General features: G+C 37.1%; 1 protein-coding gene across 4 annotated transcripts; it reads right to left on the bottom strand.

Annotated features, from left to right (window-relative positions):
- Window positions 1-304: 304 nt before the first annotated feature.
- Window positions 305-9,644, bottom strand: LOC21393593. Of its 4 annotated transcripts, none has more exons than XM_024162268.1 (12): window positions 9,287-9,644; window positions 8,656-8,754; window positions 8,438-8,495; window positions 8,257-8,337; window positions 8,068-8,139; window positions 7,734-7,981; window positions 7,561-7,632; window positions 1,399-1,518; window positions 1,211-1,292; window positions 1,031-1,077; window positions 832-913; window positions 305-562 (listed from the first exon to the last, which is right to left on the bottom strand). In XM_024162268.1, the coding sequence occupies exons 1-12, from the start codon at window positions 9,490-9,492 to the stop codon at window positions 479-481; spliced, it is 1,251 nt and encodes a 416-aa protein (XP_024018036.1). In that variant the 5' UTR covers window positions 9,493-9,644; the 3' UTR covers window positions 305-478. The 4 variants fall into 4 exon arrangements, with proteins under 4 accessions (XP_024018036.1, XP_024018035.1, XP_024018037.1 ...); XM_024162267.1 differs by having other exon boundaries at window positions 777-913; XM_024162269.1 differs by lacking the exon at window positions 8,068-8,139 and having other exon boundaries at window positions 777-913.
- Window positions 9,645-12,169: the final 2,525 nt, after the last annotated feature.

Raw genomic sequence — 12,169 nt, forward strand, 5'->3', positions numbered from 1 at the left:
ACACGTTAGAGATGCCTGAAAAATTTATTATTTATTGAATAATGAGAAGGTTATTTATACAATCATTTCAATATTTTTTAGTTTATTCTAAAAGAAATATGTATAAAAATAAAAATTGAAAAAAAAATAAAATAAAGACACATTTGAAGAAAATATAAAATAAGAACAAATAAAGTGAGGAACAATATACTTTTAAAAAATCACAAAATTAAAATGTTAAAAAAAGTTTACAAAAAATAAAGACAACATATTAGAAAAAGAAAAAGAAATAAAAAAGGAGATAAGTAGAGCTTTGGCTAGCGACTGCCACGAAAAGAGCTTCGACTCTTATTGTTAGATTATACTATACAGCAACGATGCTTCATGAAGCAAACCTGGAGAAACCTCAATTTCACTTCCATGGCACGGAATTTTCATTTAGCTTACAAGTAGCAAAATATATCTAGCTATTGAGTTGGTTCTCAACAAAACATAAAACTCATTGACCGGCACCAGTGACAAATCGATGATTCAGCACAGCCTCCGCAACTGGACGTTTCCGGAAGTCGGGATTCAACATTGCCTAAACCACACGAGAGAACAACATTGTTTTTTAGAAGAGAAGGATAGAGAAATGTTTCAGGTGACAATCAAGAAACAAACATATTTCACATTCTAACCACCTAAGGCAATCCTTGTCTATCATCCAACGCAAAAATGAGAGCGCCACAATTCATAAGATAAAAAGAACATCCATTTGAGAAGAGACTTTCAAGAATAGATCAAGCATTTTATACCGTAGCGATGTAGTGGAATTAGTATTAATTCTGGTGATATGAGATATAATTCAACCTGAAGTAACTCCCAACCAGCTCCATCTCCAAGATCCAGAAACTTCACAGCATCTAACAGTCGGTCGTCTGCTAAACAGTACCTAACAAAAGGAAGTTATCTTAACAATTGCATTCTAATTTTAAAATACCAACTAATTAAACAAATAATCTTTTTCATTACAACCGACGGTAAATCTATGACAGAGAAAGGAACTCACTCTCTACAAGCTTCAATATCAAGCTTGAAAGTGCTCTCCAGAAGCCTCTGCCAAGCCAAGGGCATGACATACATGATTACTGTTTGAAGACTTGCCAATATCTCACGCACACAGGCACAACAAAAAAAAAAAAAAAAAAAAAAAAAAAAAAAACAACGATCTAGTGACATCATATAATACCTGCAAAGAGAGGCTATCCACGACGCCTGCCTCACAAAATGGAACAAAAGCCAGGTATGCAAAAAGAAGACCCGCTTCATATCTGCAATGAAACAAACAAAATAAATAATAATAAAAAAAAGAGTAAATGAAAAATATGTAGCTATTTCAATCTGCTCAAATCAAGTCAAGATGTCGACAATAATTACATGTCAACAGCTATTCCAAAGGCTCTCTTATCCGTAGGTGTAAAGGCACCAGAAGAGGATGCTCGTCTCCAAAGTCCTTCCGAGAGTGATGACGTGAGATCCTCGTCTAGAAATGAATACCTGATAATCCAAGTCATTGGATGCACAAGTGTTTTAAGGTACACGGTACCTGACGTATTTAGGAATCAATTCCCAAAATTTAAGAAAATGAAAGGCTTTAGCACTAAATGTTATTGTTCTGATTTTGTGCAATGAATGTGTAAGTTTTGAAGGGAAAAACTCTTCTATTATTATTGATTTAATCGGTAAACATAGGGATAAATAGCCCTAGGAGTGCCACGGATAAAATCCTATCCACTCAATTACATCTATCTTAATAAAATTCAAATTCAAACTTATCTAAACCTAGGATAACGAATCTGTTTGAAACAGATTTGTTTTATTTGACTTTAAGCATATCCTAATATAAAACTTATCTTAATCATCCCTAACTAATTATCTCTTACCTTTTCGACACTCCCCCTCAAGTTGGTGCATAGATGTCAATCATGCCCAACTTGCCTATTAGAAATTCGTGCTTTGGTCTGTGGAGTCCTTTCGTTAGGATATCTGCAATTTGTTGTGTTGTCGGGACAAATGGTAAGCATATGCTGCCTGTCTCAAGCTTCTCTTTTTATAAAGTGTCGGTCTATTTCCACATGCTTCATCCAATCATGTTGCACCGGATTGTGTGCAATGCTGATGGCAGCTTTGTTGTCGCAGTAAAGGCTCATTGGTTGTTCTATAGGCCTTCTTAATTCCTTAAGCACACATTTCAGCTACAGTATTTCGCAGATTCCCTGGGAAATAGCTCTGCTTCCGCACTACTCCTAGCCACTACGCTCTGTTTCTTGCTTCTCCACGTAACTAGATTACCCCACACAAACGTGCAATACCCAGAGGTAGACCGCCTATCAATTCTTGAACCAGCCCAATCAGCATCAATATAGGCTTCAATCCCCCGTTTTCATTCTTCTTAAAGAATAATCCTTTTCCTGGAGTACTCTTTAAGTATCTCAAGATTTTGTATACGGCTTCTAGATGTTCTTCATATGGAGAATGCATGAATTGGCTCACCACACTTACTGCGAAGGCTATGTCTGGACGCGTATGTGACAAATAAATCAGCTTACTGACCAACTTCTGGTATCTAGTTGTGTCAACAGGAACTTTCTTCTTGCTATCTCCGAGTTTCACATTCGGCTCCATTGGCGTTTCAGAGGGTCTACAACCTGTCATGCCTTTCTCCTTTAGGAGATCGAGTACATACTTCCTTTGAGAAATCACAATTCCTTGCTTTGATCAAGCAACCTCCATACCTAGAAAGTATCTCAACGACCCCAAATCTTTGATTTCAAACTTAGATGCTAGACATTTTTTGAGCCTGTCCATCTCTAACAAATCATCTCCAGTGAGGATAATGTCATCCACAGACAATTAGGATAGCTACATTCCCCCCTGAGAACTTCATTAACATTGTGTGATCTGCCTGTCCCTGAGTGTATCCTCATTTTTTTTACGGATTGGGTGAATTTCTCAAACTATGCTCCCGGTGATTGTTTGAGACCATCCAAGGATTTCTTTAACTTACAGACTTTTGAGCCGAATCTCTTGTCAAATCCTGGAGGCGGCTCCATGTAGACTTCCTCTTCCAAATTTCCATTTAGGAATGCATTTTTTACATCCAGTTGTTGTAGTGGCCAATCCAAGTTGACTGCAATTGAGATAAGCACCATTACTGTGTTTAGCTTTGCAACCGGTGCAAATATCTCTGAATAGTCTATGCCATAGGTCTAAGTGAATCCCTTGACTACCAGCCTTGCCTTATATCGATCTAAGGTCCCATCAGCGTTATATTTGACTGTGAATATTGTTAGGAACCCGAAAATCTGAGCTTCATTAACAACACTAGAAATGGAAAATTACAAGATAGATGAGCGGTTTTGAGGACGCCCAACCTCCAAAATAGTGCACAGCACTAGACACTCTCCAAATCCATCCCCCCTCCCTAACAACTAAACCCCTATTTATACTCCCCTTAAGACTATTGAAAAAGACTTCTAAATATTAGGTTCCTAACAAATACCCATTTGCAGCCTACTGTCTTCTTTCCTTCTAGAAGATCTACCACACTCCATGTCTCATTTTTGTCAAGAGCCTTCATCTCCTCAAGAATTGCTGCCCTCCATTCTGGAACAACTAATGCTTCCTGCACATTTCTAGGAACTTCGACACTGTAAAGTTGCGAGGTGAAAGTATGAAAGGATGGTGATAATCTGTCATAGGACACAAATCTAGATAGAGGATGTTTAGTGCATGACCTAATACCTTTCCTGTGGGCTATAGGAATTTCTAAGGATTCATCGGACTTAGACACGAGGAATCAAAGGAGTTTTACCTAGTGACTCGGGATCTGAAAGTTCCCTCGAATTGGACTCATGGCATTTCTGTACATTGGTGTCTTCTTTCCTTTGACGATTTTTCTTCCTTGAGTAGACACGAAACCCAATATCATTTTCACTTGGTTTCGCACACATCTCTATTTCTAAGTGGTCTTGTTCAAGCAAAGAAGAGAATTGTTCATAGTTTCCATTATCTGAATTTTCTGAATCCAAGTTTTCAGGAGATGGATTATCTTTTTCAATGATTTGGTCCAGTGCCAGGTGCAGGTGCAGGTGCAGTGCCAGGTGCAGGTGCAGGTGCAGTGCCAGGTGCAGTGCATTGTGTCTCGGTCAGGTGCAGGTGCAGTGCATTGTGTGTCTCGGTCTTGTGGACTAAGAACCGAGTCTAGGGTAGTATGTTCAATGTGAAGAATATCCTCAAAAGAATGTCTAAGGTTGTTATCTTCACTCCTATTCTCCCCCTGACGATGATCACCTCCAAAGAATGGTTTTGTTTCGAAAAAGGTTACATCCATTGTAACAAAATATTTTCGAGAAATTGGGTCAAAACACTTATATCTCTTTTGAGTTGGCGAGTAGCCAACGAAAACACATTTTCTGGCCCTTTGTTCAAGTTTTCCACGATTATGATTGTGAATGTGTACAAATGCAGTGCATCCAAATATTTTTAATGGAATATTGTTTATTAATCATGATGTGGGAAAACATTTATTAAAAACATGAATTGGAGTTTGGAATTGTAAAACTTTTGAGGGCATTCGATTGATCAAGAAGGTGGCTGTAAGTATGGCTTCTCCCCACAAGTATGTAGGTACTCTAGTTGTAAAAAGTAGGGCTCTAACAATTTCAAGGAGATGCTTATTCTTCCTTTCCGATACTCCATTTTGCTGGGAAGTATCGTTGCATGAGCTTTGATGTATAATGCCATTTTCTGCAAAGTGTTTTCCTAGAATCTTGTTAAAGTATTCTTTCCCATTATCACTTCGAAAGATTTTAATTTGAGCCTTAAATTGAGTTTTTACCATATTATGAAAATCCTTGAAAGCTTGTTCGGCATCAGATTTTTCTTTTAACAAGTACACCCATGTTATCCTAGTGTGATCATCAATAAATGTGATAAACCACCTTTTTCCTGATTGTGTTGTTACCCGAGAAGCTCCCCAAACATCACTATGAATCATAGAGAAAGGTTCAGTAGGTTTATATGGCTGTGAAGGGAAGGATGCACGGTGGTGTTTTGCTAACTCACAAATTTCACATTGAAAAGAAAATGGATTTTTATTGATAAATACACTAGGAAACAAATACTTTAGATAATAGAAACTAGGATGTCCTAACCTTAAGTGCCATAGCATGACTTTATTTTTACTAGAAATAGAAATAGAATTGAAACAAGTGCCTTGGGCTTGTCTTGTCAAGGCCGATCCATCTTCAAAGAAATAGAGTCCTCGTTTCTGTTTAGCACTGCCAATCGTCTTCCCCGAGTTCAATTCCTAGAATTCACAATGAGACGGAAAAAAGTGAGCTTGACAATTCATATCATGGATCAATTTACTGATTGATAAAAGGTTACATGACAGTTTAGGGACATGCAAGACATCACGAAGGGTAATAGACGGTGAAATAACAATTGAACCTTTTCCAGCTATAGCTGAAAGAGATCCATCAGCTATTTTTACTTTTTGATTCCCTGCACATGGAGTATATGAGACAAATAGGTTTGCAGATCCTGTCATATGGTTAGTTGCCCCTGAATCTATGATCCATGGGTGACTGGAATTAGGACTGACACTTACTAAGGCAGTGGTGAGGTAGTTACCTTTCTGGGCTAAAGAACACGAGGGTGAGGGATTTACTGATAGATTGGAAGACTGAAGGAATTTTTACATAGTGTCTAATTGTTCCTTTGTGATTGAGAGCTTTTCTGAGGAAGACCGTTGCCCTTAATCTTCATTGGAAGCCTGGAATGTACGGTTATCTCTCTTTTTATTCCAGTTTGGAGGTTTTCCATGTAGTTTTCAACACGTCTCCCGTGTATGCCATGCCTTCTTGCAGTGATCACACCTAGTTGCCCCTGAATCTATGATCCATGGGTGACTGGAATTAGGACTGACACTTACTAAGGCAGTGGTGAGGTAGTTACCTTTCTGGGCTAAAGAACACGAGGGTGAGGGATTTACTGATAGATTGGAAGACTGAAGGAATTTTTACATAGTGTCTAATTGTTCCTTTGTGATTGAGAGCTTTTCTGAGGAAGACCGTTGCCCTTAATCTTCATTGGAAGCCTGGAATGTACGGTTATCTCTCTTTTTATTCCAGTTTGGAGGTTTTCCATGTAGTTTTCAACACGTCTCCCGTGTATGCCATGCCTTCTTGCAGTGATCACACCAAGGTTTCTCTGTTCGCCTTGAGTTCCTTCTGTCTCCATTTACTTCTGGGCCTTTGGAAGTCAGTGCTGAGCTTTCAGTTTCAGGTGTGATTTCTGACTTGTTCATCATGACGTTTGTTCGCGCCTCTTCTCTCCTTACTTCCGAGAAAACCTCTCGTATGTTTGGCAGTGGTTTTCGACTTAGAATTCTCCCTCGTACTTCATCTAATTTACGGTTAAGTCCTGCAAGAAACATGTACACTCGTTCATCTTCCTCTCTCTACAAGTATCACACATAGCCAAGTCTTGAGTTCGAAGATTGGGGAGGGGACAGCTTCCCATAACTCCTTGACAGTGGGAATAAATAAGAATGGTTTCCCTATTGCCGGCTCCATAGAATTGGTAAGCCAGGCTGTAATCATGGAGTTTTCGGATCTCCATGCTTTGAGTTTGGAGTCATCATCTGCTAGTTTCTTCACGTGCGATTCGTTAAGACATAAATTGTTCTCTATTTCTTCTTTTCTAGGAAAAGGCCGGAATGAATTGAGTAAATATCTTCATCTTTTATTCATTATTTGGATGGATGAACTAAATCAGATAGTTATATGAGTGAAAGAAAACAGCTTATATAATATATAAAAAAGCAGTAAAAAAATTGAGTCTCATTTTCTATGTACCCCCGGGAATAAATAAGAATGGTTTCCCTATTGCCGGCTCCATAGAATTGGTAAGCCAGGCTGTAATCATGGAGTTTTCGGATCTCCATGCTTTGAGTTTGGAGTCATCATCTGCTAGTTTCTTCACCTCACCAGTCAAGTGTCCTAGTTTCCCTTTTCCATCTATAACAAGTTTAACCGCCTGTGCCCATTCGAGGTAGTTCTTTCCATTCAACTTGTGAGTCGTTAGTTGTAGGGAATTCTGAACTGCTACAGCACTCTCGGCAACTTCTCCAGTCAATAAGGAGCCTTTAACTGCCCCGGTCATAGCTGTCTTAATCTTTGGCACTCAAGATCAGCCACGGCTCTAATACCATGTAAGTTTTGAAGGGAAAAACTCTTCTATTATTATTGATTTAATCGGTAAAAATATGTATAAATAGCCCTAGGAGTGCCACGGATAAAATCCTATCCACTCAATAACATCTATCCTAATAAAATTTAAATTCAAACTTATCTAAACCTAGGATAACGAATCTGTTTGAAACAGATTGTTTTATTTGACTTTAAGCATATCCTAATCTAAAACTTATCTTAATCATCCCTAACTAATTATCTCTTATCTTTTCGACAGAATGTAATAGGATCCGTATATTATTGCTCAAGGAAGTCTTAATTTAGGTCACAATAACTTTACCTTATATCAACAGAGAAGGCTAGATCTCGAAGTCGAGGGACTAGGTAAGCAGCTTCTCTTTCTGCAATCGTGCTGTCATTCATCATCCAAACTTTGAGTAGAAGTAAAAGAGTGAAAAGAAGGGTCTTGAAATAATTTACACTGGGAAGATGTCAAGGAATATATAAACATACTTTAGAACAATTGAAGAGGGTCCAAGACTCTGGTGTAATCTGTCATGTTTGTGCATATAAGCTAGACCTTTCATAGCACCTTGAAACAGCCTGATAATGAAATTCCTCCTACGTTTGATTCTTTCTTCTTCTTCAAAACGATTCCAAGACGCTGATTCTCCCAAAGAACGAATCTTTGACACCTTTTCACTCGCAATCTTTCCATAGTCTGCTGCACTATATTTCCCATCATTACGAAAAGCAAGCCACTGCAGAGAATTATTTTCTTGATTACCTCATACAAAATAGAAATCAAACTTTCATAAATGAAAATACTTTAGTTCATCAAATAAACCTGCTCTCCAGTTGTTGTTTCAAATCCACCTATGAGTATCAGAAGATTCTGACAGATACCATCTGAACTACTCTGCAACAATTTATATTCACACGAAAAGAATCACCACGACCTGTTTACTCATTGCGGTGAAAGTAATTACGAAAGGAGCATGCAATTATCAGCTGGATATATAAAATAGTATATCACTTGAAGAAATGTATGAGCATTTAGCTCATTTGCAGCCATCATATCAGCCTCAATTCCAGCTGCTCGTTGTCCCGGATAAACCTTCATGGTTAAAAATCCCATATTAGTTGAATCTATTGCATCGAAGTGAACGGCTAGCGACAAAATGGAGAGACCCGTGACCATGTGAAATCAGTATCACCTTGAAAACAACTGGTGTTCCTCGAAGGGGGCCCTGAGAGACTCTCCCTTCATAAAGCCTGCAAAAGAGCTGCCATGAGTACTATCAGGATCAACAACAATGAAAAAAAAAAAAAAAAAAAAAAAAAAAAAAAAAAAAAAAACCTACTTCCCATTTCAAACCATAGAAAAGCCTATTTTCCATTTCACTTAGGCATGAATTCCTTTGAAAAATTCTACCTGATCTTTACACTGCCTTCTTCAACGTCTTGAACTCTCAGTTGCCCCATATCTCCGGATGAGTATTCACCATCCGCATTCGATGGAAAACCGGAATAGCTTTCGGAGCAGAAAAAGAAATCAGGAAATTAAGAACCAAAAAGCAAAATTTTTTATTTTTTATTTATTTTTTACATTGCATTGCAATCAAATTGCTTTCAAACCACTACCAACAAAAGTTAAAGAACTGCAACAATATACATAATAAGGAAGGGAATATTCTTATTTTCAATTTTACTTTCTTTCACTTGCAATGCTTAATTTCATCGTCAAACAAGCCAGGAATAAGAAAATTGTACTTGGAAAAGTTCAAAAAAACCAAGGAAAATTGGAGAATTACGACCTAATTAAAACCCTCCCTAAGCTCGGTTAGTTATAAATTCTTCCTTTCCATTATTTTCTCACACGCCAAACATAAACTTTAAGCGAGGAATAGCTCCCAAATACACGGAAAAGTCTAACAGCAAGGAAAATTCAAACTTTAAGCTGCAACTCTTTTGAAAATTCAAACTACATATTTTTTTTCCTTTTCATTTTCTCGCAAGCCAAACAGAAAGTTTCGTTAAACAATCCAAGCTTTAAGGAAGAATACCTAGTTACATTCATGAAGCCATAGCTGCCAATAAGCCGTCCGACCTCGAACGAGTCGGAGTTGGTGATGAGACTCGCTCTACAGAGTCGATTCGTCCGAGTTCGACTCACCAGAGAGCTGAAACTGGAGTTGCTGGGGAAGAGAAGAAGAGTGGGTCTGTGAACGAGGCGGAGAGAGGAGAGGCAATCCGGTGATGGGAGGAGCATGATAGCTTACTGTGTTCTCCGCTTCTCTTCTCTCGTCGAAAATGGCGCCAACCGCCAATGGATTGTCCGTTAATAAAGGAAATAAAATGAATTGGATAAGAGGCTACCGGACCCGATTCGAGTGCGGTTGCAGATGTACAGTTCGTTCGGTTACCAAGGTTGACGTTCCATGTCGAGAAGCTTAGCCCCGTTATTTTCCTATTCAAACTTTACAATAGTATTTTCTCATAGAAAGATTTAAATTTATTTTTTAAAAAATTCTCAAACTTTCGTATTTTCAAAATAAATTTATTTTGAGTATGAAAATGAAAATAAAAATATTTTAAAAATAGTTAAAAATGTTTTTGAAATTGTATTTAGTTATTTGTTTTTTAATTTCTTTTAATGTATTGTAACGCTCTTAAGTGAGAATTATGCAATTTAAATAAAATAATGAGAAATAAATGAAATAAAGTTATTATGTAATTATCAAATCTACAAAAAAAAAAAAAAAAAAAAAAAAAAGTGCCCATAGGACTTTAAACAAAAATTTCCAAAATAAGACATCCACATGACAATATAATAATGATAAAAATAAAAGTTCACAATACAGTGTAGCACCAAATAAAAAATAAATAGTACAATCCTCATTGGTCAAATCTCAATCAACGCATAATATAATCTAACACTGTCAAAGTTTAGGAAGTCTTAGGGCTTATTCGGTTGTATTTTGGAGTTATTGTGATTTGAGTACAGATCTTAAGTTAAATTTGAATTGAAGTTATAACTTGAGTTTGTGTTTTGATGTGCACATTTGAGTTATGATTTGAATTGAGAATCTATTTGAGTTTGTGTTTGAGTGTGTCAAAACTTATATTTGTATTTAGATAGTATTTTAATAAACATGAAAAATTTTAATAGGGTATTGATAAGTGCATGAAAATGCACCCTAAATATTGCTTTTGACTTACATAATATTAAAATATTTAAGCTTTAATTAAACAATTCCATTATTTTATTCATAATATTTTTAATTAGAATTTGTCTAGTTTTTACTTAATTATTTACGGATGAAAAGCAGTGTAAAACTCTACACAAGAAGAAGCCATGAAAGCCATGTTCAATGAGTCAAAATTAAGCCACACGAGCCAAGAGCCGCGTCAGCCCATTGCGTCAGCCTATTGAGCCATCAAGCCGAGCCTCTGCGTGTGCCCAGCTTTCTCCCACGTTCCCCACTCCATCTCTCGCGCGTCACCAGCACGCCGGCCTGCCAAGGCGCGCGTTCTTCTTCCGTGCGGTCTCCAGCGCGTCTGAATCTCCCACCGCGTGGGTCTCGCACCTGCGCTGACAGCCTGCTCCTTCCCTCTGCGCACGCCAGCTGTCCGAGCGGGTCCCAGCTGTCTCCAACGGCCAGCTCCCTTTCTTCACTCCGCGCACGACACGTGGTGGCCTTATTCCTTTCCTCCAATCAAGCTTCGACACGTGTCCAGATGAAGGCTGAATCCGAACTTCCCTAAAAATCAAAGCAAATTACCAGATTTCTTCCCCAAATTAAATATGTGATTTCTCCTAATTTATGTGTAATTTTATTTTGTTTCCTTTTCTTTTGTAATTTTCTAGTCTTACAATTTATTTTCTTGTTTGACAGGTAACCTCTAAACACTATAAATAGAGGGGTTGGCCTAAGGTTTAAGGAGCTTTTATTTATTCAGTTTTCTGTCGTCTTGCTGTCAGTCTCATATTTTCTCTTTAGAACTTGTGAGAATGTTTTGCAAGATAGGCTAGAGTTTTCTTGGTGAGGTTAGAGATGAACTTCTGTTGAGTGACCCAATTTGGGGTTTTGATTCCTTGTTCTGTAAACTTCAACATCTGAATGAATTAAATCTCATCTATTTTTCTATTATTTTTTAAAATATTGTGTGCCAATTTTTATATAAGTTCAGTCACGCTTTTCTTATGTAATTCTATCACGCAATGTTTTGTTATTCAAATTATTTTACAAATTGTCTTTTACTGCAATATTGTCAGATTGATATATTGTCGATTTTAGATAACTTGTAATAATAATATTTCTGGAGTCAACATACAGATTTAATTTATTCGGTTATTTAATATTGTGAATCAAAACTTGAATTGGTGAACGAAGCATTAGGGATTCTCGACATCTTACCGTTTTCTTCGTACATATTTTCTCCTTTTTATTTTATTTGCAACAAAAGTCTCAAAAACTCTCATTTTTCTTTATTTCACTTTTCTCTAACGCTCTTATTCTGTTAATCATTCTTGTTATTTTGTTATCTCTCTGTGGATACGACCGCCCTTCTGTGCTACAATTGACCGCTTGTGAATATCACTTTTGGGCGTTAATCAGGTATATGGGTGAGATTTTATTCGTCTCTTCATTTTGAACGCATAGAAAAAAAAATCATCTAAATCAGAATTACAACGAAAAAGTTATAACGGTTTTAAGAATAGAAGAAATATTATTCATTAACTTGAGTTTGAGTTTAAGAACTTGAATTGAAAGGGAAACTTGAACTCAGATTTTAGTCCCAAACTCGAGTTAAAACTCAAGTTCAAACTCAAATTTTACAAACGAACATGAACTTGAATAAAGTTGTAACTTAAGTTCAAACTTTTTTTTAGTCTTACTCCAAAAGAACAAGCCCTTAAAATGTTATATAATTCAAAGAGGAGA

Source organism: Morus notabilis, unplaced genomic scaffold, assembly GCF_000414095.1.
Source record: "Morus notabilis unplaced genomic scaffold, ASM41409v2 Scaffold266, whole genome shotgun sequence".
Classification (NCBI taxonomy): Eukaryota; Viridiplantae; Streptophyta; class Magnoliopsida; order Rosales; family Moraceae; genus Morus; species Morus notabilis.